The sequence below is a fragment of the Prinia subflava genome, chromosome 19, assembly GCF_021018805.1.
Source record: "Prinia subflava isolate CZ2003 ecotype Zambia chromosome 19, Cam_Psub_1.2, whole genome shotgun sequence".
Lineage (NCBI taxonomy): Eukaryota > Metazoa > Chordata > Aves > Passeriformes > Cisticolidae > Prinia > Prinia subflava.
The window spans coordinates 10,868,397-10,896,141 of record NC_086265.1 but is presented as its reverse complement, the minus strand read 5'-3'; the positions used below and the strand labels follow the sequence as shown (position 1 = coordinate 10,896,141).

General features: G+C 45.0%; 1 protein-coding gene and 1 long non-coding RNA gene across 9 annotated transcripts in view; one reads left to right on the top strand and one right to left on the bottom strand.

Moving 5' to 3' along the window:
• Positions 1-14: 14 nt before the first annotated feature.
• Positions 15-27,722, top strand: LOC134560426 (uncharacterized). 5 transcript variants are annotated; one of them, XR_010082732.1, is made up of 8 exons: positions 17-192; positions 2,749-2,924; positions 3,356-3,526; positions 3,709-3,938; positions 4,890-4,973; positions 21,752-21,831; positions 24,205-24,337; positions 25,172-27,722. It is a non-coding gene; the product is annotated as an uncharacterized LOC134560426 (long non-coding RNA). The 5 variants fall into 5 exon arrangements; XR_010082731.1 differs by having other exon boundaries at positions 24,205-25,076; XR_010082729.1 differs by having other exon boundaries at positions 18-192; positions 24,205-27,722.
• SLC5A1 (solute carrier family 5 member 1) overlaps positions 1,802-27,745 on the bottom strand; it is a 31,008-nt gene continuing 5,064 nt past the window's right edge. For all 4 annotated transcript variants that reach the window (XM_063416408.1, XM_063416410.1, XM_063416411.1 and 1 more), the window contains 14 exons: positions 26,290-26,361; positions 18,883-18,987; positions 16,232-16,291; positions 15,793-15,897; positions 10,269-10,374; positions 9,960-10,040; positions 9,387-9,607; positions 8,330-8,465; positions 7,478-7,585; positions 6,400-6,550; positions 5,328-5,496; positions 4,081-4,296; positions 3,685-3,787; positions 1,802-2,894 (listed from right to left, as the gene is read on the bottom strand). In XM_063416408.1, the coding sequence (XP_063272478.1) occupies positions 2,671-2,894; positions 3,685-3,787; positions 4,081-4,296; positions 5,328-5,496; positions 6,400-6,550; positions 7,478-7,585; positions 8,330-8,465; positions 9,387-9,607; positions 9,960-10,040; positions 10,269-10,374; positions 15,793-15,897; positions 16,232-16,291; positions 18,883-18,987; positions 26,290-26,361 (1,857 nt within the window). In that variant the 3' untranslated portion in view covers positions 1,802-2,670. The remainder of the gene's footprint in view (positions 2,895-3,684; positions 3,788-4,080; positions 4,297-5,327; positions 5,497-6,399; positions 6,551-7,477; positions 7,586-8,329; positions 8,466-9,386; positions 9,608-9,959; positions 10,041-10,268; positions 10,375-15,792; positions 15,898-16,231; positions 16,292-18,882; positions 18,988-26,289; positions 26,362-27,745) is intronic.

Here is a 27,745-nt window from a genome sequence, read left to right as displayed (position 1 = left end):
TTAATTTAATTTAATTTAATTTAATTTTATTTTATTTTATTTTACTTTATTTTATTTTATTAATTTAATTCTGTATTTCTAACTAAAGTCCACTAAAATAAGCTCTAACCATGTATCTTACCTGACAGGGCAAGCTGGGATGTCTCAAGATCCCCTGTAACAGAGCTGGGTTATGCTGTATGTGCCATGCAGGTACTTTGTGCTGTGAGCCAGAGATTTATTTGGAGCCTCACCAGTGACCAGAAGTATTTCAAATATAGTCAAACACTGGGGAAAAGGGTGTGCTCATGGACAGAGCTCCCCTGAAAACTGAAGAAAAGCCACTTTCTTCCTTAAAACCATGAATAGCTACCAACCTGAGTTGGCATTTAATGTTAGCTAAACTTTACAATTTTATCAGCTGTTCACAATATTTTCTTTGAAATTCGACAAAATTACAGGAGTCAAGAGTAGCTGTCAAACTTTATGTAAACATTTGAGCTCTTCCCTCCACAACATCCACCTTCAGAGCAGAATGAAATCAGGCTGCTGAGGACATACAGGGAATATCCCTGGGAAATTGTGGGTTAGGTTTTCAAAACTCTCTAGTTCTGAGGAGCAAAATCATGCAATGATGCCTGATTCACCAGGAGATCATCCAGAGGCTGCTCAGACTGCCAGGAAATCACTTGTGTTGTTTGTCTTTATCCAAATAACTTTATAATTTCATCGTATTTTTGTAGCAAAGAATGACAAAGAGGGATCTGAGCAATCCTCAGTGATGTCTTTCTTGTTTGGTTTTCATCCATTATTATTATCCAGAGCCAGAACCTAGACACCAAATGAAGTTTCTCTGTCATCTATCATATTATATAAAAATCCCATCACTTTGTAGACACCAAATAGTTCAAAATATACAATTCCTTTAATACATACAAGTCTTCATAGTTCATTAAATACAATTAATTCCATGGTCTTTAAAATACTCTATCACTGTGTTAAGTGTAAGGAAGAAATTGCTTTACACTGGTATTTCTGATTTGCTCTGGCCCATGCAAAGGACCCTGCAGGGATTATGCAGAATAGCATCACTCCTACTGAAGAGCAGCAATTCTGCTGCGATCCAGAGCATTCGGGGTTAGATCCAAATGGAGCAGAGCTCCTGCCCAGGAGATTAGGAGGTGGGAGGGATGGAGGGCAGGAGGCAGAGCCGTGTGCTGTGGCACATGCAGGACTCGCTGTGCTGCCAGCCCGGAGCAGCCTGAGGCACAGCTCGGGAGTGCTCTGGGACAGCGCAGTCCCGCCACCGCGGGCAGGAGGGAACAGGGAATGGTGGCACTGCCTGACTGAGCAACCAGCACCTTCCTTCCACACTCGATTCCCCAGGAAGCTGAATGGCCTGAAAAGATCTATTGCTTTTTGCTTTGAAATGTTAAATCTGTCTTTTCCTGTGTCCCCAGCTGGTTCCAAACTTATCGAGTGGAGACAATCAGCCTGGTTTAGCTGATATCCCACAGCTGCCACTATTCTCCTTCCTGAACTGCTAACTCACGCTGCCATGCAGCAGGAATCCTATTTCTCAATGAGATCATCAGAGGAAAGATTTAGAGCTTTGCAGAAAAGCGGTACAGAGCCCTTCAATGCATTTGCAAACTGCAGCTCAGCATTGCAATGCTGTGGATGTTGCTCCGTGGGCTGGTTTGGAGCACAGTCCATAGACAGAGGCAGTGCATTGACTCCCAGCCCACAGTAAAGAGGTCCTTGACACACCAGGGTGGGAATTGATCAGTAAAAAATAGATATATATACACACACATAAATATATATTTTAAATATATATAATATATATAGTGCATATACATACTGTATTATCTGTTTATATATAATATATGTATTTTGTATAAAAAGCTTCACATTCAAGTATAGGTATATATTAAAATATCAAGAGAGGGGGACCTTTGGAAGTTAACCTTAAGCATATAATCTGCTGTAAGCAAAATTCTTTTTAGGATCATCAAGGCATGTGTTCCCCAATTTCAAAATGTGATCAATTCAGAGGTTAGTGTTCCACTGACAACTGAGAAACACAACCCAATGGAAAGTGAGAAAAAAGGGGAAAACTGATAATGGAAATTTATACATAGTATCAAATACATTGATATATACATAAATCCTTTACTTAAGATATCCCATGTTTGGAGGGAAAAAAAGCAATGTTTTAATTTGAGTTTGTAATACAGTCCCTCAGTGGTTGTGGGGGTTTTGCAATCAAATTATCATAGCCAAAGGAAAAGGAAAATTGAATGATCAGAGGAAGGGTTGAAAATCAAAATAGCATTGTCAACCCTAAAAGGTAGTTCACAAAACCTGATATGAAATATGGCTCATGCAGCCTTGTTCTGAACCTAAAATATGAAATGTATCATGAGCAGAGAGAATATTGGATGGAAATTCTGAACCTCAGTTAGCCCTGGATTGGTTCAGTGTCAAAACAGAAATTCTCTCTCTTGAAATCCCAGCAGCCTTCATCTTTAAATTGTTGAAATTATGATACAAAATCAGCGAGTAAATCACTCTGATGTTTTACAAATGTAGATGATGAAAATACAATGTGTATCTAATTGTGTAAATCTACAAGCCGTCATTTTTGCTCGGACAGTGCAGTACAATTTCAGGACTGAGATCAGGAGGTTATGCAAAGTAGGCATGGCAGAACACGGCCACAGTCAAGAGGATGATGCCATTGACATTCACAATGTTTCTCCACAGTGGCACTTCACTGGTGTCCGTCAGCTTCCTCTTCAGGGCCTCCTCTTCCTCCTTGCTCAGTTTGGGGCCCTTCTGTTGGTCCAGGCCACAGAACCAGTTGTAAGCTTTCCTGCAGCACCCCGGCTCCTCCTGGTTTTCCTCATTAACTGGAAGGAATAACGCTCTGGTCAGGAAAGGTGAGTACGGACCATGGCACACACTTCATCTCTGGGACTGAGGACATTCCCGTCTGACTCATGGTCATAAGTCAGGGGAAGCATTTTAGCACAAAATCAGTACAAGAATCAAGTTAATATTGGAGTTTCACAGCTCATCTGGGAAAAGAGGGTTTTTCTATTGTTCCAAGAGAGCCTTCTGCAGAAGACACTTGGGCCTTTTGCACTCCAGAGATTTGGCCTGCTACTGGCGAAGCAAACTATGCTTCAAAGATTAAACTCCATTTTTTCCATACTTTCTACACTCTTAATTGAAAGACAAATAAATAAATTTGAGGATACTGATGAAAAGGAACTTGAGAGCAGAACCAGAAACCCAGTGAAGAGAGCAGGTGGGTATGCAGTCTGTTTTCATGGTGCCTTCAATCCTGACCACTACCCACTATTTCCAGGTGAATTCCCTCCAAGTGCTGGAGTCACACACAGTTCTGCCAACGCACAGCCCCTGTCCCAGAGCATTCCCATTGGTTTAGTCCTGGAGCTGCCACCCAGCTACCAAGAGATTAAGAATTTCTCCCTTCAAATCCGCTTCACTTCTGATTTACACTGAGCTTGAGAGATTGGTAAAGGCATCTCATGAGCCATTTAAATTTGTGGGGTTGAGGGTTTGTTGATGGGGGGAGGGAGGATGTCTTTGACTATCAAGCATGGTCATGTTCCTTCAGGAATGAAACAGGGATAGTCAGATATATAACTGAATCTCTAGGTATTCAACAGTTACCTGATTCATCATCTTTTTCATCAGCTCTGTCCTGCTCCTCTTCTGCATCAAGATCAATCCGTTCCTCTTTGCTGTTCCGCAAGGACCAGCACAAGCGGTAAAGCTGCCACGGAACAAAAGGAGTTGAATTGATCATGGGCTGACTACACAGACACCAAGCAGCCTGGCCAGCCCCTGAGCTGGCTGTAAGACCACAGCACCCCAGAGGTCTGGGATGTCTGAGGCTGTCAGGAGCCACTGAAGATCTGTGACAGGTAAATGAAGACTATTTCCTTTGCTTTCTTACAAAGCTGTGTGCTGGGGGTGGCTGAAGTGTCGAGAGGTAACACACCAAGTACAGACTGGTGGTTTCACTGTGTCCCAGTTCTTGAGGAGCAGGACTGCAGTGATACTCACATGTACATCAGGAATGGGCTTGGTCATGAAGGAGACTGCCAGGATGACGATGGCAGAAACCGCAAAGAGGATCAGTGCAAAGTAAAGGTAGTGAATGCCACAGATGATGAAGGGGCAGTTGGAAGGGGCCCCGCAGCTGCCACTTCCATAGGCAAACTCAGGGATCATCCTGCCGAGTCCAGCCAGCAGCCCAATGATCAGGCCCCAGAAGGCACCCTGCAGACAAGGGTGTGACAGGAATGGATCAAAATTAGTCATTTCAGGCATGGAAATCAACTCTGAGCTCTCAAACAGTTACTGGAGGAAACATGGATGTAGTTATGTGTTACAATGCCTTTGGCATGTGAGTTTTAACCCAGATGCTTTCAGTGGCCTTATTGACAGCTCAGTGTATGAGTGCAGCTGAAAGGGGCAATGAGCAGCTCTGAGATGTCAGGCACACCTCAGGACACGCATCCAGACCATTTCTCACCATCCATCTGCTCCACACATCTTTCCCTTTCTACAGGAAGGTTTCAGCCATGGATTGCACAGCCCAGGGGCTGTTCTCACACCTTTTTACCTTTGAGGGCTGAATCCCTGACAGCTCTGGCACGAGCCAGAATGTTGTGTCATCCTCCCTGAAATGTGTGTCTGGTGTACCTGCTAAAGGCCCTAAGAGTAATTACTGAATTCTCAGTTCTGTTGGTGGGTGCCTGGGGTACAGTACTGCAGCCCAAAGTACAACACACATAGAGCTATGTGTGGGCACACACTGAAATAAGGGAAATTCTGTTTAAACATAACTTCTTGTTTGTTTTACTGTAAAGGTGCTTGATCATTGGAACAGGCTGCCTAGAGACACTGTGGAGTCTCCATTCCTGGGATAGGCAAAATCCAACTGGACAGGATAGGTAAGAGGTGATTTGTTTGATAAAGCAGCTTGGTGACCAATATCCTAAATGACAACTTTCAAATACATGTCTATAGATTATCCATTTAACACACTTCTTGGCAAAGTGATAGGTAACCTAAGCCTCAGAGCTATCCCTGAATTCCTAGGTGACTGTTTATCTATCAGACTATGAAAGAACTTTTTCAAACTCATCTCTGAAACCTCAGGCTTTGGGGTATGGAGACACAAAATCCCTGGGTTATACTGGGATTAAAATAAACAGGAAGAAGTTGCTCATAACAAAAAAACCCAAAACAGTTCTCCCAGTTCCTAAAGGAACATGCAGCAAACCTGTTTCCTAATTTGCACTTACCTGCTCATTGACACGCTTGCAGAAGATACCAAGCAGGAAAACAGCAGCAATGGGAGGTCCCAGGAAACTGGTAATAGACTGAATATAATCAAAGAGCTGCCCACTCTGAGCTGACTGCACCACAGGAACCCAGGCAATGCTGATGCCAATTAAGAGTAACATAAATGCCCTGTAAACATAGCCAGATATTCAATTAGACAGCTGCTTAGTAGTATCTATGATCTATCAGAGAGAAAAAAAAACAGCAATTAATCAATAATTTACATGTTCATTTTGTATTTCAACTAGTGAAATCAATTATAATGGCAAATTAGCACTGAACAAACAAAAGAAATCCAAGTTGGGTATTGTGTATGTCAAATATCCATCAGGACATGGTTAAATATGCAATCAAAACATAGAAAATCACTTTTCTCCTGTGGCTGTTATGTCCAGAGACAAATCAATAGCAGATGAACTAGAACCAGTTCATTGCTGCTGCAGCCTGGTGCAGCACGGAGCCCAGGAAGGTAATTGAAAAGATTTTCCTTTAAGCAGCAGTGGGAAGCAGTGAGAATTAGCTTGGCTGCCTCGTGCACACTGTCTGTTCCCTCGGGAGCACGGTGTGTTTTCCCAAAAGCAGCGCCGGGGTGGGACAGCCACAGGAGGCCACTGCAGCTCTGCCAGGCTGTGCCAGGCTGTGCCAGGCTGTGCCAGGCTGTGCCAGGCTCTGCCAGGCTATGCCAGGCTGTGCCAGGCTCTGCCAGGCTGTGCCAGGCTGTGCCAGGCTGTGCCAGGCTGTGCCAGGCTGTGCCAGGCTGTGCCAGGCTATGCCAGGCTGTGCCAGGCTGTGCCAGGCTCTGCCAGGCTGTGCCAGGCTGTGCCAGGCTGTGCCAGGCTGTGCCAGGCTATGCCAGGCTCTGCCAGGCTGTGCCAGGCTGTGCCAGGCTCTGCCAGGCTGTGCCAGGCTGTGCCAGGCTCTGCCAGGCTGTGCCAGGCTGTGCCAGGCTCCAGATCTGGATTTGGGGAGGAGGCAGCCTGTGCCCGCAGCGTGCTCGGGCTCTGTGCACAGGGGAGGCTCGGCCATGCTCACCTGCCCGCCAGCATCAGCTCCTTCTCAGACGGCCGGCTGCGAATTTTGGTGTAAATGTCCATGGTGAACAAAGTACTGGCACTGTTAAAAATGGATGTCAGGGAGCTCATGAGGGAGGCCAGCATCACTGACAGCATCAGACCCCGCAGACCTGGAACAGAGATGGGAACGGGATGGGCATTCCGTGGAGAGCCTCAGTATCTGGAACCAGGGGTTTGTCTGACCCTTTCCATCAGCTCTGGGTGTGGCTGGCATATTGATGTGCCTGACATAAAATCCTGTCTGACAATCCCTTGCTGGGCAAGCAGAGCTTGGAAAAAGCTATTTACAGCAGTGTCAGGGAAACTCTTGGGCTTTTAGCATGTAGGTACTTCTTTAGTGAATGCTGCCTGATTAAATGTTGGAATAAAAAAAATAATATGAAGCAGATTTTTCCCAACCATTATAAAAATAATTCCTCTTGTTTGCAGGAGAATGCTCACTTGCTTGTAGTATATTTGGGAACCAGGTATTTTAAAAAAACCCCAAGTTTCTTTTACTGCCTGAAAATCAGAGTTTTCAGGCCACTTTTCAAAGCCACTTTTCCAGATGGTCTGGTCTGCTCACAGAGCATGGGGAAGTACTGCAGGATTTTAACAGCAGTTATCAAAGGATGGGGAAGTGCCAAAGCTATCAGGGAAGTGCCGTGGTCTCTATAATATCATAACCTGGCTTTTTTCCCTTATGAGCCAGCACCCACCTCTGTAGAGTTGGCAGGAGGACCATGGGAACCAGCTCCAGCTCAGATACCCTGGCAGAGTCTTTTATAAATCATTGCCCAAGCAGGTTATTTTTTACCTTCACAAAAAGGGAGCTCATTTATCATTTCAGCACCCAGTACTTGCCAGCTGAGAGCTGATAGTGTCAGTATGGAGCTATTCTGCACCTACAGCTAATACAGACAACCCTTCTGGTTAACAGTACTTCATTCTAGCAAGAATTTTGGAATGTAATGTGGGTCTCGGACTCCCTCTATCACTTCTTTTTACAGTCTGGCTTTCCTAAAACAAAGAAACAACAAATACAAACAGTGTCTTACCATTTGGCATAAGCTCCACTACCAGTTTTGGATAAGCAATGTTTGTGCAGCCCACCGCGGTGCCACAGTAGCGCTGACAGATTTCAGGCACAACACAAGCCACCACATCTGAGGAGAGGATAATGAGACACTGAGACAAGGTCATATAAACAACAGATTGCTCCCAAATTAATAGAGCTTCTAGAATGTATCTCTGCATTGAGCCACCGGATTGACACGTTTGCTTTCATCCTTGGTTTGCTGGCAGGGAGGAAGGTGATTCTAAGCCTCTTTCCTTACCTTCCTCTCTAAAGAAATACTGACAAGTGCTGCAGGTCAAAAGAAAATCAACTCATTTGTCAGACCAGGGCTGAACAACGTAAGGAGACCAAGTAGAAAAACAAGCAGAGGAACACGAAGCCCTCTCCCTGCAGCCTGAACCTCTCTCCTGTGCTGGCTGCCAAACACAGCCAAACTCTGCTGGTCAGGGAGACAGGAAAGTGGCATTTCCCCATGCTGCCCTGGGGACTGCCCATGGCCCAAAACCTGCACTCTGTGACTATGGCCCTGTCCCTGCAATTCCAGCAGAGTGTCTGTCCTGGATAGCATTTTCCACTCATTCAGTGGGAGTGGGGCTGTAACAAACAGCTGGGGAGGGGCGCTCTGGAATTTCATTCCCCTAAAACAGACAGCAATAGTATTAACAGAGACCTGGGATCAGGGAAAAGAGGAAGGCCCGTGGCTTCTAACAGTGCAGTCAGGCTGAAGGAGGGATGAGAAGATGACAATCTAACAGGTATTTTGGAAGGGAAAGAGAGATTGGCAATGAAAGGCAGGCAGGAAGAACTTTGCATTTCTGTATCCATGTCATACCTGGGTACAAAATCCGGCTGATCATTCCAGGCATCACTATGATAAACATGGGCAGGAGTTTGAGGTAGCCACACATGATACAGCCAGCCTTCACATGGGACATGTTCTTGCCAGAGAGACATCTTTGGACAATAACCTGTCAATGACACACGGCAGCTATAACATTTCCATGATCACACCATGCCATATACAGATACAAGGTACTTCTTAACTTCTGTAATAGCAAAAGAGCCAATTTAGCATTTCTTCCACTAGTGAAAATGAAAACTACATGAAAATCAAAGGATATGTCTGAAATAAGTAAAGGAAAAACTTATCTGGTGCATGTTTGAGAGATAAGACTTCCCTCACAATAAGTCTTTAAAGCAGACAGACTAAAAAGCCAAAAAGGAATAGAATATTTAACTGAGCAGTAAACACAGTTACATTGAGGGTTTTGTTAATTGGTTGAGAAATCATGAAGATGATCTTTCTCACAATTCAGGATGCAAATAGATCATTTGTTAGAGACACATTCACGTGTTGCAGGTGCAGGAGCACATTTTTCTTTACTCATGTCAGTGTGATCTCTTGGGGAAACTGGACATTAGGTTTCAGAGAGAAGGAAGGATGACTGGGGAAGAGTCTCCAGGCTGAAAGACTGGACATATAAAGAACATCCCCTCAGGACTGTGCAAGTGAAGATGAAAGCTGCACATATAGGAAAGAAACTTGTCTTACTGGAAAGGGAATGTTTCTAGACCCAGTCTAACAAGGGTCATTTGTTGCATGGTTTCCTAAGTAAGTGTTCATGTGTTTTCACACATGGTCACACACAAAAAAATGAGAAAGGAGGCAGAAACAGGATCTGCTGAGCGGAGATGTGCAGGAAGATTTTAAAGAACACCCATTCCCTTTTCTTACATGTGGGAGGTGTCTAGAAACCAGGAACTGAAGAGTCACTGACCAGTCTTGAAATACCAGCCAGCTCTGTGGCCCAGCTTTACATTACAGGGGAGATCCCACTGGAGCAGAGTTCTGTGTTTGGTCTTTGCAAGGCGCTGGGCTCCCACATTACCTGATCTGTGCACCAGTACCACATGGCCAGGATGCTGAGGCCAAAGACCACCCCTGGCCAGGGCATGTCCCCGTTGATGGGGTCCCGGAAGATGTGGAAGGCGTCCTGGCGAGGGGTGTAGCACTCGGGATCCACCACGGTGCTCCCGTAGGAGACGTTGGATGGGATGGCCTCCATGTACTTCTGCATGAAAGCCTCATAGCCCCCCACTTCAGCAAAGGCTGAAACACAGAAAATACAGGCAGCAATAAAGGATTTATTACTGAAATCTCAAACAGAGCTTGAGAGCATGAGGAGAAAAACCTCCTTAATGTGGACATAAAAATCCTGTCATGGGATGCTGTTTATTACCTTACACATTCACTGGTGCTTGGGAGGCAGAGTGACTCAGTGACTAAAGGGCTCTGGCAATATGCCTGACTTTTGGCAACATGCCTGTTTCTCCCCTGATAAATAGATACAGGAGCTGACTCTCCTGGTTAAGGTAACAGTTTCACACTGCAGGATTCATTCCCGTAGCCACGGCAAGATTTGTGGCTGAACGTTCCAGTTTAATTCACCTGACTGACTTACCAAATCCCATGAGAATAAAGGATCCCACCACCATGATGAACGTTTGTAAGGTGTCTGTGTAAATCACAGCTGCAAGGCCACCTGATGGCAGAGAAAAGTCAAGAGAAATAAGATAGCCCTGGGCTAATGTCTCAGCTGAAATGTTTTTTTCCTTTTTTTTCCCCTTTTCTCACCACCTCTGTCTTTCAAAGATCACTGTAAATTACCCCCCTTTCAGGTTTAAATTTCTCCCTTTTTCTCTGCTTCTCTCTTCTCTTTCTTCTGACTCCCCCAACATCTCTGATTTATCAGACTGCTCTGCAAACTCACCTGTGATGGTGTAAAGAGCAGTAATAGAAAGCAGGATAATTATGGCCACATAAAGATTCAGCCCTATGGCCAGCTGGATAAATATAGCTCCAGAGAATATGTCAGCCTAGAAAAGAAAAAATTATAGGTTCAGCAGCAATGTCTAGGTTCATGATGACATGTTATAGTTTCATGGTGAGGGCACTAAAATACACAACTCTGCCTCTTTGCACAAACAAATCAAAAAGAAAATTGAAGCTGTTTTGTGCACCTGCCAGTGTCCCCTCAGAGCAGTGCAGTTCTTAGTAGCAGGGGTGTAACACTTCTCAGATAATTTCCAGGCCTATTTTAACAGGGTTGTTTTCTCTAGACAGTCACCTCACTGCTCAGTATTAGGCACTGAGAGACAGATTCAAAACAAACTGCTTAGAACTGAGTGTGAGTTCCCTTTGCTGCTGTGTGCGGGGCTGGGCTGTGTGACACCTCCAGGACACCGCACAGTTCTCTTCCTTCAGTGCCACCCCACACACCTCTCCCCTTACTGCTCACACGGGGTGTAGCTTGTCTTGCTGGTTTGGGACAAACAGTACATTTACATTCAAGGCAAACATCTTATATGGTTTCTATTTTTAAGTTCCCATTAGAAGAACTGACCGCAGTTGGCTAAGAGAGGAGACATTTAGCTCTTGCATAAGGAAGGGATTGTTCAGGTTTCAGACTAACACTGGGATGTTAATCCCATTAGACCAGTTCCTGATTGAAAGATAATTGGCATCAATGTTATTTATACAAGTTTGCAATCAGAATTATCTGCCCCAGTGCACTTGTGATGCCTTACTGTAAATTCTGCTTTCTCAGAGGTCGCTGCTGAGCCTGCAGCTCCCGGGCTCCTCTGCAGCCTCCTCCCTGCCTGCGCACCGAGGGCTCTGCACAGCCACCCCCGCAGAGTGACAGCAGCTCCCCGGGGCTCTCAGGCTGAGGCAGGGACACACAGCTCTGCCCAGCCCTGGCCTGAGGCTTCCCACTCCAGCCCTGCGGGGCTCCGGGGCCGGCCAGAGCCGGGGTCAGCCCGGCCCCGCTGCTGCCCGGGGAGAGCAGGGCACACACACAACAGGAGAGACCCGGCCGGGGAGCGGGGAGATGCCGGAGAGAGAAACCATCGAACACTGAGACTGAGACTGAGACCGCAGGGCAGGACCTCGCCCTGGTTCCCGCTGGAGAACGGGGAAGAGGCCAGACCTCCACAGCCCCACTGCACGGCAGCAGACAGCGACTTCTGTGGAGCAGAGTGTGAGGGACCACTCCCAAAACTGCATCTGGGACAGATTTCTTACAGGCTTTAGTTTGCAACTGGAACCAGCACCTTTAGCTCCTACCCCAGCAGTTGTCAGACCATATTCTTTGCTCCATCTCTCTATGGTAATTTGTTTCCCATCTTTTCACACTAACCAGTCCATGTTCCACACCTTTCTTTTATTGTTCTTGGCTTTAGTTTAGCCTACATATCATTAAATATTAATGGTCCTAAAGTGATTCCCACAGAGAAATGTATAGTTAATTATTGAGCATTCTGAGCAATGTATCAGCTTCTTCAAATTGCTGAGTTATCTTCCAGTTTCACTGCTCCTCCTCCCCAGTAAGATTATTGCCTTCCAATATTTCCTTGTTTCTCCATTCATGCGCCTTCATAGACAATCTTTATCTAATCTCTTATTAGAGTCACTCTCTCCTTTACTCAACAGGTTGTCTCTGCAAAGGCAGGGATCACAAAGGAGCAGCTGGCCAGACATGTGCCAGGTGAATGTATCCTGTGGGTGCCAAAGCAGGGGCACCTACTCTTTACCCTCTGCACTCTGCACTCCTAGGGGAAGGTTATTCTCTTCTTCTCACCCCTGGCAAGCCTATGCCCATAGATTTCCTACTGAAATTATGCACAATGAACAGAAAAAAAATGCTGTAACAGATTTAGAAATTCCAGATTATGATTTCCGATTTCTTCAAAAACATTCAGACCTTAATTCTCTTTTGTCTTGTCATAACTTTGTCTATTACTATCCATCAAGACTTTGCTTTTATCTGACCATTTCCTTTGGCATAATGACAAATATCATCAACACTTAGAAAGCCTCTGCAAGCTGCTATGGGCACTGCTCCCCATGTGCTGCATATTTAGGGAGCAGGTACAGGTCAGGCCCCTGTATGACAGAAACCCTTTGGGCTCAAAAATCACACATATCCTGATCCCAAGGATGAACTCCTTCCAGCATGTCCTTGTCTGTTTGTGGCTGATTAGCCAAAAGGCAAGGTAAGAAATCAACAAAACCCCCAGAAAATGTTCAGGGAAAGAGCAATGGTAAGGACATTGCAGAGGTGTGAAAAGGAAGTCTGATCCTCACACGGTGGTGGCACTGTGCCAGAAAGCACAGCAGGAGTCACACAACCTGAAAGGTGATACTGCTCCCTAGAAAGCATTGTTATCATTATATTATTAGGTACACTACATAATATTTCAACACAGCAAGGAAGAAGAAGCTGAAATAACTACCCCAGAAGGAAGAGATGCCACTCTTCTGCCAGGCTAAGAGGCAGTGATAATCGCTGGTGGGTGTGACCTTCCATCCAGGGCAGGGCAGGAGCCCATCCTTCTCTATCAAATCTCAAAGAGCCCAGGAGTGTTTGCCAAGGCAGCACGGAGGGAAGTAAAACACAGCGGCTTCTCAGCACGTGGATTGTTTGGATACCCAACGTGTCTCTGGGTTGGGAGGCCTGGGCTTGCCCCTCTCCCCACAGCACAGTCCCTACAGCCCGGCAGGAGTAGCCCCTCCCTCCCTGCTCTGTGGACACGGTGTTGCACAGCACAGCATAGCAAAACCCACTCTGAGATCCTCTGACAGCACCTGAGACCTCCAGGACTGGCTGCTCTGCCTAATCCGAATCACAGAGAGCAAGGGAGTCACTCCTGGGCAGACCCTGAAGTGACACGAGGCAGCAATGCAGAGACCTCTGTGCACTGCAGGAATCTCACTTGTACAGGCACAGACACTGCCAGAGCTGCTCGGGGCAGCTGGGGGAAACAAAAGCAATGCTTAGAGGAAATTGAACACCGTATTTTTCCTCTGTATAGCACAGAGACCCAGCTCCACGGCACTTCCCCACAAACACCTGGAATAACTGGGTTGATGGGAAGCTGGGATGGGCCAACAGTAGAGTGGGGCCCAGGTAACCTGCTGCTGTACTGACAGTGCTGCTGTACTGACAGTGCTGCTGTATTGACAGTGCTGCTGTATTGACAATGCTGCTGTATTGACAGTGCTGCTGTACTGACAGTGCTGCTGTACTGACAGTGCTGCTGTACTGACAGTGCTGCTGTATTGACAGTGCTGCTGTACTGACAGTGCTGCTGTATTGTCAGTGCTGCTGTACTGACAGTGCTGCTGTACTGACAGTGCTGCTGTATTGACAGTGCTGCTGTATTGTCAGTGCTGCTGTACTGACAGTGCTGCTGTACTGACAGTGCTGCTGTATTGACAGTGCTGCTGTATTGACAATGCTGCTGTACTGACAATGCTGCTGTATTAACAGTGCTGCTGTATTAACAGTGCTGCTGTATTGACAGTGCTGCTGTACTGACAGTGCTGCTGTACTGACAGTGCTGCTGTATTGACAGTGCTGCTGTACTGACAGTGCTGCTGTATTAACAGTGCTGCTGTACTGACAGTGCTGCTGTATTGACAGTGCTGCTGTATTGACAATGCTGCTGTACTGACAATGCTGCTGTATTAACAGTGCTGCTGTATTAACAGTGCTGCTGTATTGACAGTGCTGCTGTATTGACAGTGCTGCTGTACTGACAGTGCTGCTGTATTGACAGTGCTGCTGTATTGACAGTGCTGCTGTATTGACAACGCTGCTGTACTGACAGTGCTGCTGTATTGACAATGCTGCTGTACTGACAGTGCTGCTGTACTGACAGTGCTGCTGTATTGACAGTGCTGCTGTATTGACAATGCTGCTGTATTGACAGTGCTGCTGTACTGACAGTGCTGCTGTATTGTCAGTGCTGCTGTACTGACAGTGCTGCTGTACTGACAGTGCTGCTGTATTGACAATGCTGCTGTACTGACAGTGCTGCTGTATTGTCAGTGCTGCTGTACTGACAGTGCTGCTGTACTGACAGTGCTGCTGTACTGACAGTGCTGCTGTACTGACAGTGCTGCTGTACTGACAGTGCTGCTGTACTGACAGTGCTGCTGTATTGTCAGTGCTGCTGTACTGACAGTGCTGCTCCCTTGACAATGGAGAGGCTGTTTCATCCTCATGACCACACTGGAAGATTAAATGCAGAACCTGTTTTTCCTGTAAACAGGACACTCCAACTGAAACGGTGAAAAATCCCATCATCAGGCCCTTAGGCCTGACACAGGCTGGAAATCAAAGGTGGATAGTAAATTCAGAATGTACACAGCACCCTGATAGGCTCAGTACCAACATGTGCTGCTGAAAAGGACTGTGAGTCTGACTGGAGGAGTTTCTCTGCTGCTGGAATGTCCAGAACTCTGTGTTGTACCCAGGAGTTCTGATGATAACAGTTGAGCACAACCACAGCAAACTCTCAAATCCTTTTGAAATATACAGAAATCCAGCTCTGAGGCCAGCTCACGCTACCAGCCTGTTTAATTTATAACCTCTCTAAGGATCAGTTATCATGGTGTGAGAATGAGAGCAAAAGGCCAATCTTTTAGCTTAAATTGCACTATTATCACTCAGCTCCCATTCAGAGGGCAAAGACTAATCTGCCATGAAAACTTCTGCAAAACAACAGACTGAGGTATGCCTGAACTGTGGACTTCTTTAGAAGCTTGGTACTTTCAAGATATATGGAAAACACCAGCTCCCTTTACTACTCCACAGAAATGCATCCATTTACTTAATAAACATTAACTTCATAGCACTTTAAAGTTTACACCAATCCCTTGCCCATTAAAAGAATCTCTCCTCTTCCCTTCTTTCAGCTCAGCTGTTACAATTTCCCTCATTTCAATTTCCCCACTCTTCCATTTTTTAATTCCTGTAATCTTGTTTTACCCATAGTCTCCTTGCTCTTTTCCCTCTTCCATATTACTGATGACATGTTCACCAGAGGATACTAAAACAGATAAATATGAAATTTAGGGACAAAAATTCCTGCCCTGGGTTTCACAGATCCCTAAGATAAAACATATATACATAATACAGTACAAGTTTCCCTCCACTCTGATGTTTTCTAGAGGAGAGCAAATGTAAAAGTAAATCTTAAAACTTTAAAAAAAGGACAAAGCACAACAAGCATCAAGAGACACTGCCAGGGAGAAAAAAACGTGGATTGCAGAACAGAGTCTCACTGGATAAAGAAAACACAAAATCATACTTCTACTTCTAGTTGTTAATTCAGCCAGGAGCTCCAAACCTGAAATAGCTGACCTGTTGTGAGAACAATATTGTAAAAGGGCATTGCTTTTCTTAGATCAGTGTAGAATGGAAGAAATGCTGCAGAAGTTTCACTTACTGAGATCTTTGTGAAAACATAGATGATCAGGGAAAGGACGGACAGGTAGATCTGGATCCGCTTCCCACCAAAACGCTTCCTCAGGTACTCTGGCATTGTCACCACCTGTGGAGGTGGGGAGGGGTTTAGATAATGGGGAACAGGCATAAATCAAATTAGAGGAAGATTTTTGGCACTCAGATACTGTGAGAGTGGAGCACCAAATTAGGGGAGCTGCAATTGCAGTTTCAAGGAAGAGCAGCTCCAGGAATCAAAGGAGAACAAGGAGAGCACCAAGTGCTTAGAACAGAGAATCCTCATTTTTCAAGTACACAGATATAACAAAGTGCTGTTCTGGCACACTCAGATCTCATTCCATTCATAATGACTTTGCAATATTCCAGCTCCGAGCTGCAAACATGAGCAGCACAGACAAGTGGGATGGAGTGGTTTGACTTACCCCAGCTTTGATGTAGATGGGTACAAAGATCCATCCTAGAATCACCACGAATATCAGAGCCTGCAGCCAAGACAAGACCAGCTGAATTAGACACTGCTCCCAAAGATCATTTATCAGCCACAACAGCAGCTAGAGACCAGTGAAATCACAAAAACCTGGGACTGCAGGGATGTGGGGAGAGGAGGTTCTGCTCTGTCCTTTGATTTACAGTTGAAAATTTGGGGATGAAATCTTGGCTAAAAACTTCATCAGGTATATTGCAGCCTGGGTTTTGTGCTAGCTGTCCCAAAGAAGCACACATGACAAAATCTGATCTCTCCTCACAGGGCTGTCCTCTAGTATAGAATCACAACTCCACCAGTGGCACCAGACTATCCCAGCTCTCTTCAGAGCAAGCCCAGGATGGGCTTGAATGTTTTACAACAATTACATAGACTCACATGCAACTAGTAATATATTTTGTATTTTTCATATTACAATTTAATAATGTTGTGTATCCATGTGCATTCTGTGAACACTGACCTTACTGTATTGCAGTGCCACAGTTTTCTGACTTAAATGGCTGGAATGCTGTCCAATGTCGACTTGTACACATTTAAATCAACAAATATAAAACAAATTCCTGCCCTCAGAGCTGCATTCTGTATTTATTTTGTCCTCAGGGCTTAGAGGGCTTTTAAACTCTATCTTTTAAGTTCTGCCCTTAGGTCAAAACTGTAAGATGGACAAGAAATACTGGGTCAGCTTCTGTTGTCATTCTGATACAAAATAAAAATAATTTCAATGGAACAGGGATACACAAGGATGATGGTGGTCAAATCTGGTATTACTGTCATTACTTCTGTTATTCTGTTAATTGTGCCACTGTGCATCATGAGCTCTGCAGTGTCTGCTCAAACAGCCACAGACATCACTGCTGCTTCCAGCCAACCATCGCTGTTCACTGTGTGCTGATGCTGGTCCAGCAGGAATCTCCCAGGAGATAAAGTGTTAGAGATGTCTGAAGGAGGATATGGGCCCTAGAGATTTGTGTTCTGGTTTGGTTTGCTTTGTTCTGCTGGAAAAAGAAGGAGAATCAGGCCTGATATAATCAAAAAGAGGGAGCTGACAGATAAACTGCACCTCTCCTACAGTTCATTGTAAGCTTTGTCCTTCTCCTTAAACATTTCTATCGTACCACTACTTGGTCATTTGCAACAACCATTTACTTGCTAAGGAACACAAACCAAATCCCTCAGGGTGGGAGGATCCTTCCACTGCTCCAAAGTAAATGTGAGGGAAGTATCGACCTGTGGAGGCTCACTCAGCCCTTTGTCACGGCTAATCCCTGCCCGAGGGTGAATGGGGCACAGCAGTGACACTGCCAGCCGCACCCTGCGAGCCTGGCAAGGCAGGAAAGGACTGCAGGACTGCAGCCCTCCACGGGAGTCTCTGCTGCCGCGGGCTGCACTGATCCTGCTCCTCCTGCACTGACCCTGCAACTCCTGCACTGACCCTGCTCCTCCTGCACTGACCCTGCAACTCCTGCACTGACCCTGCAACTCCTGCACTGACCCTGCAACTCCTGCACTGACCCTGCAACTCCTGCACTGGTCCTGCAACTCCTGCACTGATCCTGCAACTCCTGCACTGATCCTGCTCCTCCTGCACTGGTCCTGCAACTCCTGCACTGACCCTGCAACTCCTGCACTGACCCTGCAACTCCTGCACTGACCCTGCAACTCCTGCACTGGTCCTGCAACTCCTGCACTGATCCTGCAACTCCTGCACTGATCCTGCTCCTCCTGCACTGGTCCTGCAACTCCTGCACTGACCCTGCTCCTCCTGCACTGACCCTGCAACTCCTGCACTGATCCTGCTCCTCCTGCACTGATCCTGCAACTCCTGCACTGGTCCTGCAACTCCTGCACTGATCCTGCAACTCCTGCACTGATCCTGCTCCTCCTGCACTGGTCCTGCAACTCCTGCACTGATCCTGCAACTCCTGCACTGATCCTGCTCCTCCTGCACTGATCCTGCAACTCCTGCACTGATCCTGCTCCTCCTGCACTGATCCTGCAACTCCTGCACTGATCCTGCTCCTCCAGGAGACTCATTTAAAGTCAGCTTGGGTGTCTCTACCCAAAGAGCAAAACACGTGCATAATTACAGGAAAAAAAAGGTAAAGAGGAAAAGATTTTTGGAATGCAGGTGCTTGTGAAGGATGTTCCAAATTCCTTACAGGCTGTGAAGAAATCAAAGCCGCTTCAATAATTTCGACATAGCAAAATGCTGCAAAAATTTCCATGGACTACAAATCTGATAAATTCTTCCCAGCATCCCGCAGTCCGAAAATGTTCTTCAAAAACAAGAACTTTATTACTCTTTATTACTTTAAAAGTAATAAAAAGATATGCATAGAGAAGAAAATCCACCAACTTATTTGGTCCAAATGCTTTCTAAAAAGCCTCAACAGAAAAGTGTCATCTTTTTCCAGTGGCTTGGACAGGTGAAATACCAGGTTACATTGGCTCTTACTGCTCTGTGCAGAAAACAAGTGTTGCCAAGCACAAACTTTGACAGTCCTAAATTATCAGGCAATGTTATTTTGATTAAGTTCTGCAGATAATCCAGATGTTTCAAGTCCTTTCACTGCCATATAGGCCACTTACATTCCACTCAAATCCCCCGATGGCAATTCCTCCAGCTGCTGCTGTTCCTGCTATTCCCACAAAGTGCCCACTGCCAATGTTGCTGGCAAACAGAGAAGCACCAATCTGCAAAGAGAAAAAACAAAAGTTGGCCCTCACATTCGTAGGAATTTTTTAAAAATCCCCTTAATTTGGCACATTGAACTCCTGCCTATCTGTGGTGAGGATGAGGAGAATGACTGATGAGCAACTTCCTTGACAACTTTCAGGACTCCCATTTATTGTTCCCACTGAAACCAGAGCCTCCAGCCATCACATCTACAACAGTGAGGGAGAACAGGATATTGAATAAAAGATCTTCCAGCTGAGTCAAAAAATATATTATACCAATATAGATTTAAAAATATTTGCAAAACTTGCCAAACTGACATTGGGATAATATCCAGGCAATCAGGGAAGAAGACTGTGACCTTTCTGATCTCCTTGTTCAAGGAGGAGATGACAAGGGCATTGCCACTTGTCAAACCTGCACTCCCTGTTCCATATTGCACAGCCTGTGCATCCAAATGTGTCACTGGTGAGAGCTGGACTTGGTTCACTTTTAGCCAAAAGGTTATTTGATGACTGAATTTAATTCTGAAAGCTGCAGAGCAGAAATATCTGCTGAGAAAATGCCTCTGGAAGCTACAAACAGTAGTAAATCAAGAAGTTATATTTAAGAAGTGCTAGATCTTTAAGACCCCCAAATATTGCACTGATCATACAAACAGAACAGTGGGAAGAACATGGAGAGAGATTAAAAATGAAAGGCTCCTGCTGGTTTACAGACAGGCAGGAGCCAGTCACAAAGATCTAATTCTTAACCAAGTATCTTGGACAATAGAAAAGATGAAAAGTTATGAACTTCATTTCCTCCAAATGAACACATTAAAGGCAGCAGAAATGCCCAGTGATAATTTACTGGGTCAGGTACTGAAGGATGCAGGGTGAGAAGTCAAGCATGAAAAAAGGTTGGATTGGATTGAGTATTGTGGGCAGAGGACAAGGAAGATGGAGAAGTTCCAAGATGAAAAAAAGGAAGTGAACATTTTTTTATTCTTTTCTCTTTTTTCTTATGTTCTCTAAAAGCCAAAAAAAAAAATCCACCAACAAAGAAACCCAAAACAGGATTAAAAAGAAAACCATACAGAAAGCAGGCAAGGGAACTTCTGCTGACCTCTTCTAATGCTCTCAATTGAATCATGGAATATCCTGAGTTGGAAGGGACTCAAGGATCATTGAGTCCAACTGATTTGAACAGCAGCAAATACTCAATCAGTGTTTCTGGGAGCACAGGGGTGATCACCTGAGTTTGGGGAGGATGAAGGATTCATAGAAATCTGCCTCTGCAGAGCAGATTTATTCTATAGAGCAATGCCATAGCCAGAAATAGCAACCACGCTCTTCAACCCCCAATCCTGATAACAAATAGATTACCCTCCCCCATGTTTTATTTGCAACACACAAAATTCAGAGGGTTCCACTCTTTCTTTTCCAGGCTTACTTTTTTTCCCCTTTCCTCAGTTTGATCTCCTGATTTCTTCAAGTCTTTTTGCAGACAAACTGTTCTTTTGCTGTGACAGGAAATTTACGTTTCTAAGTTCACTCAGTTCTGGATTTGGGGTTTTTTTTACACATTTTTAAAAGTCAGTTGTGCCCTACAGAACTGTAACCAGTTTGTCATATGACATTTCTACAGGACTGATAAGTTTAGCAACAAACATTGGCAAACAAAAGACCTCTGTGTCTTCTAACCTCTTTGTGATAGCAACAGTTTTCCAGAAATGATAGTGAAGAAAAAAGTATCATTTATACCAAGCATTAGCACTGCTGCCCAATGCTTTCCTTGGAGATAAATAATTAAACTTAAATCTAGGTTACTAGAAATGCAATCACCAGAAAATATTAACCACATTGATCTCTGATTTTATTTAATGTGTCTCCTCTCCTGTTTCAGAGAGCTCAAAGGCAGAGCCAAGTAACAAAGCAGCTAAAGCAGAACTTTGAGAACTGACAGGCACAAGCTTTGGCTCAGTGCCTGAAACCCCAGGACATACTGCAGGCAATGCTGCTGATGCTGTGTTCTCAAATGTATCTAAAATACCATTGTATTGAAAGAAAAATACCAAACCAAACTAAACCAATGCAAAACTACCAACATATTCAGGACCAGCACAAGGGCAAAAACAATGTGAATGCAGATCCCACATTGACATCCTATTCTTTTTTCTCTGAATTAGGGAACATCCAGTGCAGCAGAACTTTAGGATCAACATATAATAATAATGGATGCAATTTTAAAAATGGTTTTCAGTTAGGTCATATACCTGGGATATTTCATGGCCAGGAAAATGCAGATTGCCCTGAAATCTGCAGCACAGTCACAGCAAGAAGAGTGCAGACCAAATACCCTCACAGCCCCTTGGCTGCTGATGCCAGAGGGGAAGGAGGTTTCCCATCTGCCGTGGTTTAAGGATGAGGAAAGGAGGACAGTAAGTCCTTGCTGGAGGACTTACTGCTGAGGGGTTTTGTACTGGAAAGGCTGATTACTGGAATTCTTGATTTGCCACTGCTAGATCTGCTGAATGTCTTAAAAACTCTGGGCTGAAACTGGGAATGGCAAAGGGGAACAATCTTCTGGGAGTGTTAACTGTTGTCAGTGATGTGTGAGTGAATTGACTTTGAGGACAGATCTAGGAGGCAAGGTGAAGAAGAAAGTTGGTTGAAAGGGACAAAAGCTGCTAAGAGGGAAAGAGGACAAAAAACCTGAGCTAACCTGAGGCAAACGTGGAACATTACCCTTTAAAATATTGTAAGAGGTCAGGTCTTAACAAGAGCACTCTGTTCACAGAAGTACCACCACCCTGAGGCAGATGACGATCACGGTGCTTTTTCCTGTCATTCATTAACTGCTTCACCTTGCTCCTCTCGGTAAGTGGAGGATGCGGTGACATCCCTGCCCTGGCCGTTCCCAGCTGCATGGATGCACTCTGCAGGCAGTGGCAGCTGTGCAGAATGCACAGCCTGTGGCTCCTCTCCCTGCCAGGACCTGCCAGCCCACCCCCCTGAAGGCATTAGCTCAGTACCAAACCCTTTCCCACTGGATCCTCAGCCCCATTCCAGAGAATGCTCCTCTCAGCCCAGGGATCAGCTCTGTCCCTGGGAATCCTCTCTCCTCTCTCCTCTCTCCTCATGGGTCACCTGCAGAAGCTGCTTCTCAAATCCCTCTTCCCTGACACATTCCTCAGTCCTGCTCCTTGAGATTGGCCGTGCTTTTCTTTAACTAACAGCTCTTCCCTGCAACGTGTGACTTTACTCCGATGCAAAGGAATTATTTTTCCTGCCTGAGTTTTCTGGGATCACCCTTAGCCACTTTGGAAAAATCAGTACAATGCAGTATTACTGCCACACTGCCAAGGCTCTGAGACCCAAAGAAGGAACTGTGGGGTTTTATTCTTCTTTCCCAATTAATTTGAAAATTCTATGAATTACATTATTACCCAGCTAAATCACATCTATGCAATTCCCAGTGCACTAACAGGAGGGATGGATGTACAATACTCATCAAAAATGTAAAAAACCCAAAGGCTGCTGGAACAGCTCAGGCTCAGGAGGATCTGATACCCCACTTTGCACTCTGAGACAGAAACACCTCCCAGGCAGCTGGAAATTCTCACAGATTCTGTAGGAATTGATTTCACTGAACTTCTAATTTTCTATAAGAGCTTTGCTTTGATTACTTCATTATTCTTTTTATCCTGAAAACTATTGATTTAACACTTTTTTTTTTTTCATGGAACTTGACAAAGTAAGGTAATTTGTCATTCTACTTTACCTAAGAAAAGGAAATGCAAATCTTATTCACAGCAGAGTTGTGGTTCCTGGTTCCTCTTAGCAGTGTCAGAGTCAGCAAGTGGGGCAAATCCTGACACTATGCAAAACTGAACTGGCTGCAAAGATCAGAGAAATCCTGCCAGTGGTGTGTTCTGATGGCCACAAAGATAAGATGTGCACAGCTGAGGCAAGAACCTGTTGGGGTTTTTTCCCCTAATTCTTATCTGTCTCACAAAGATCTAAATGTACACGTGCAGAAACGAGCTGAGTTCCATTTCTGTTTGGAGCGCCCTTGACCCTGCACCCCTCTGCCACAGTAAATCCCTCCAGCACAGCTGCCTGCAGATGCCCGGCAGATTCTCTTTGTCCTGTTACCATTCGTGCCTCAGGAACTGAGGTGTAGAAGGTAACCCATAATTTTGTGCAGACAGCTCTGTCTGCAAAACTACAGAACATGAAGGAGAAAATTCAAAAGCAGGAAAGCTTCAAAAGTTTGGGCTTTTTAAATTGTGCATGAAGGGCTGTGAAACCTGTGAGAGTGGCTGCTACCAAAGCTGACTGTTCTGCAGGAACAGATACTTCATGTCCTACAACAGCAGGAAGGATTTGGCTGAAGCCAAGTCCTTCATCTGGCAAAGGCACTTGAGGCTGGCAAGGCCCTTTGCTACAGAGCTGTCACTTGCCTTGAACTTCTCTGTGTCTTTTTGGAAAAAGCAGAGCTGATTATGAGGATTTAAAGAGCCATGTGAGTCTTTCCTGAAGGTATTTCCCTCAAAGCCCAAGAGACCAAAATCAGTTTCTTGAAGATTCTTCCCTCAGTTTCTAAAGGGAACAGCATTTCATACCATTATGACTAATCAACAACAGATTTCAGTCTGGGGTAATCTGTGAGAATGTTCTTAATTACCTTTATACCTAATTAACCACTGGAACTACTGAGATGGCTCAGCCACTGCACAGGGGCAGTGATTCCAGTGAAGTGACCTCTCACCTCAGCCAGAAAAATTATCTCTGGGCTTGGTTTTGCAAAATGCTGAGCAACTTTCTTGGCTTCTGCCGGAGCAGAACAATCAGGCCCAAAGCAGGACAGATTTGGCCCAGGATGTGTCTTGATCCTACTCTACACACTGAGAAATCAAATCACAATCACAGTTTGCCAGTGACTGACAAACATTCAAAATCCTTAGTAAAAGTAGGAACAATCTGTAGCCCTTCATTCCCAGGGTCTCCTCTGCACTACCAAACCATTGATATTAAATAGTTTCAGTGAACAGAATCCCTTTCCCAGCTTGTCAGTAAGAGGTCCCAATACACTGCTAGTGAGCCTCCTTCCCTGCAGAAAAGCCACTTGTGGGTGCCCTGCAGAGCACAGAATACAGACAACCACTGAAAAATACAATTCCTTTAGGGGAATTAAGTTTATACCAAGTTTGTGGAAGGATTTTTTTTCTTTATTTTGTTCTGTTCCAGAAAGCAATTACATGACAAGGGTCATTATCCTGAAATGGCAGGGGAGAAATCTGACAAACAAGAGTCCACTTGCAAAACAACTGCCCCCACCCTGAGTGTGGAAATGCACTGAGGCTCTCCAGAATTATTCCAGGTGAGCCCTGGCTTGACACAGAAGAGAACTCAAAGCACAAGAGTAAAACATCACACACAGCTTCAGCTGTTGCAGAACTGAGATCACATCTCTGATGGAACTTTCTATACTTTCCTTGGTTTCCTCATGATTTCAGCCCCATTTGCTCTGTGTGATGGACATCCCACAGCCTGCTAAGCTGTGGGAATTGGTGTTTTGGAATCTCTTTTTATCCAAGGCAAACTTTCCAGGGTGATGCTGCTGACACGGTGTTTAGTTTGAGGTTTTGGAGTGCTTGCTCCTTGTTTATTTTGAGTGATATGAGGAAGAACAGCAAGAAGGGTTTATTTTTATGGCATGGGAAGACACTCTGGCATTCCAAAGGGAAGGACTGAAGAGGAGAGCCAGGACTGCACTGAGGACTAGCACTTTGTCCGTGCTGAGCTCACTGAGTGTGGGAAGGAGGGAGGGATCCTGGCAGGAGCTGTGGGTGATCCCTGCTGGATCCCCACTGGAGGAGCGGAGCCTGCTGAGTCTGTGGGGTTTGTGTTGGCAGAGGAGTCGCTGTCAGATCCTCTCCCCCGAGGCTCAGGGGAATCACTGGGAGTTCTCAGTGCCACTGGAGCAAGACAGAACTTTTCTGTGTGAGTCTCTGCTGCCTCACTGCCTCCATCTGCATTTACATCTGCACAAAGGGATATTCTTACCCCTTGACAGGCAGGCAGAACTGCACAAGGTTAAAGCCAGCCCACTGATTAAAGTGAGTTAAGCAGAGTAATCTGTTGGGGTTTTTTCTCTTCTCCCAGAATTATGCATTTTATCTTAAAATAACTTGGAAACTTTCTCTCTCCTCAGTCTTCCAAAGGAACCTGAATTTTCTTAGATCTACTACATCAGATGAAGAACCCTTTTACTGCCATTGGCCCTTAATCCTTTCCTGTCCTTAAAGAGGTTGTCCCAAGGCCTTCTAAAGGCAGAGAGCAGCTCTCTGAAGCACAAGACTGAAGGGTCTGCAGGAATTTCTGCAGCCTACTTCAAGAAAATTCCTAAATCTTTAGGGAACCAATACCTACTCTCACTCTTCTGGTCCTGTAACTGAAACAAGGTGTGTGGGGTCTTGACTCCTAAACCTTAATGAAGCACAGAAACATTTTCTGACACTGAATGCAAGACCAGGAATGTTGAGGAATTCCATTCAAACACATGGAATCATGTAAAACACATTTCCATTTTCTGTATTACAGTAATACAGAAAATGCAGGTTTGTCTAAGTTTCCTGCTTTTCATATTAAAGAGACTCTGTGATCAAGAAGAAAAGTTAATTGTTTTTAACATACTTTCTGCCAAAGGCCTGAGGGAATGGATGGCTGAGAACACTTTGTATCTATGACTCCTGTTCTCTATTGGAAGGTAATAGAGATCCATAGAAGACAATCAATCTAAGCCACAACTAATCTCTAAATACATTTAAAATGCATTTTACCAACAATGTATCAGAACATTTCCAGGATTTTTCTCCTTGTACAGACCAGAACTTGTTACTAAAAGTAGAAACAATAGAGCAATAAAGGGGAAACTTTCAGTAAATTAATTCCTGTCTGTGATAACCTTAAAATGAGCCAGCTTCTTTTAGTGCAATGAAAAGAATAGAGTCCAAATGTTGAAAAGACTTTAAGTGAGATGAAAGACAAAGCACTGGATTGGTCTGTGCTGACATTACCAATGTATTTATGTCAAACACACTGATCACATTGTGCTGAACACAGACAACTTCCCCCAACACTCTCCCTGCCCACCCCGAGGCTTTGTTTGTGCAGTTTGCCCCGACACCACAGGTGGAGAAAGAGTTGGGTTTGCAGCCACACAACGAAGCCGTGACAGGCTCAGCAGTGTCACAGAGCCCTTGATGTGAGGAGTGACAGTGCCAGGGACGCAGCTGCCCCTCCTGAGCTCTGTGTACACTCAGCACTCACCGGCCACCAAACCATGCTCCGTCCAGCCAGGAAAAACCCACCCACTGTGCCTCGGTTGGTGGAGTACATAGCCTGCAAAAGAGCAAAAAAGAAGGTTTAAATCATGTTTCAAGTGTACCAGGTAAGCTATACATAGGCTGAGAACAAACAGCTACAATGAAGGGATAATAAAACACACGGGCAGGGTAAAGTGAAAGAAACTGAGTGGCTAAAAAGAACAACCTTATGAGGAAGAAAATAATACAATGGAACAACGATTCTTTTATCTAGGTCTGCATTAGCCATTCAAATTTCATTCCTTCATTATAGTGTGAAACACTAATAAGATTAAATTTAACCAAGAAAAATTACCACTCAAGTAAAAGCTCACATGAATTTTTCATTGGGGTGAAAAGCCTTTTATTTCAGACATCAAAATAGACTATAAGGTGCAAACACTGTAAGTGTTTTTATGAACAGAAAGTCTGCAGGTTTTTTACTCAGTACCATCCTGCTCCTACAGGTATCTGTTTTGTTGTTGTGATATCAGCATTGTGGCTTATTCCTTCTGAAGTTCCAAAAGAAGCCAGCTAAAATTTCCTTTTCACAAACTTGTGCTGTTTTAATTAAGAGGTGGGCTTTAGAGGGAAATTTCCTCCAATTTTTGTTAATGACCCTGAGCCATTGTTTACTGGATTTCCATTGTCTTCTCTGATGGACTTTGAACAGGTAAATAAAGAAAGAAGACCTGGAAAAATTAGCCATATATTTTCTTCCATGCAGAAGAAAGGAAGTAAATATGATGGATTTACATTTAACTACACACAGCAACTGAGTAAGTATTTGTCCAATAACGATGTCATCATGGCTGGAAAGAAACGGCTCCAGGAATTAACTCAGCACACAAAGGCCTGAGAAACCAGAGATCAGCCCTTTGTTGTCAGAGCTTTAACATAAAGTTCAAGTACAGCAACAGCCAGACTGTCATGGCAAGGCCCAGCTCCCTCCTGCCAGGCAGCAACGTGTTCTGTGCACTGAGGTTTCAGATTTTTGGCTATATTTTTGGTCTCTACTCCTATGCTGAAGAGGCAAAGGAAAGGTTGTGTCCACTTCGTGCAAACCCTAAATTTTTGGTGTCCTTCAAAATATTGCCAGGTTGCCAGAAAGCGAGGCTTGTTCTGCAGCTGACTTTTCTGCCCTGTGAAATGTTCCTGGGATGCTCCTGGAAAGCAGAGGATTCCTGAGGGGCGATCCCTCCTCTCTGCTCGTTAATGGTCAGGTGTTCAGGTGACCGGGAGGGCTTGCCCCAGGGTAACCCGAATTCAGGGCCATTCCCCTGCTCCCGGCATTGTAGCTCCGTGTGTTGGCCCGTTCTCCAAAACTCTCCAGCTCTGAGGTCCCGGCGCTGGGCTGGGAGATGCCTCTGTCCCCCGGCGCCGTGATCTCCTCTCTCCCCAGACGACCGGGATCTCCTTTC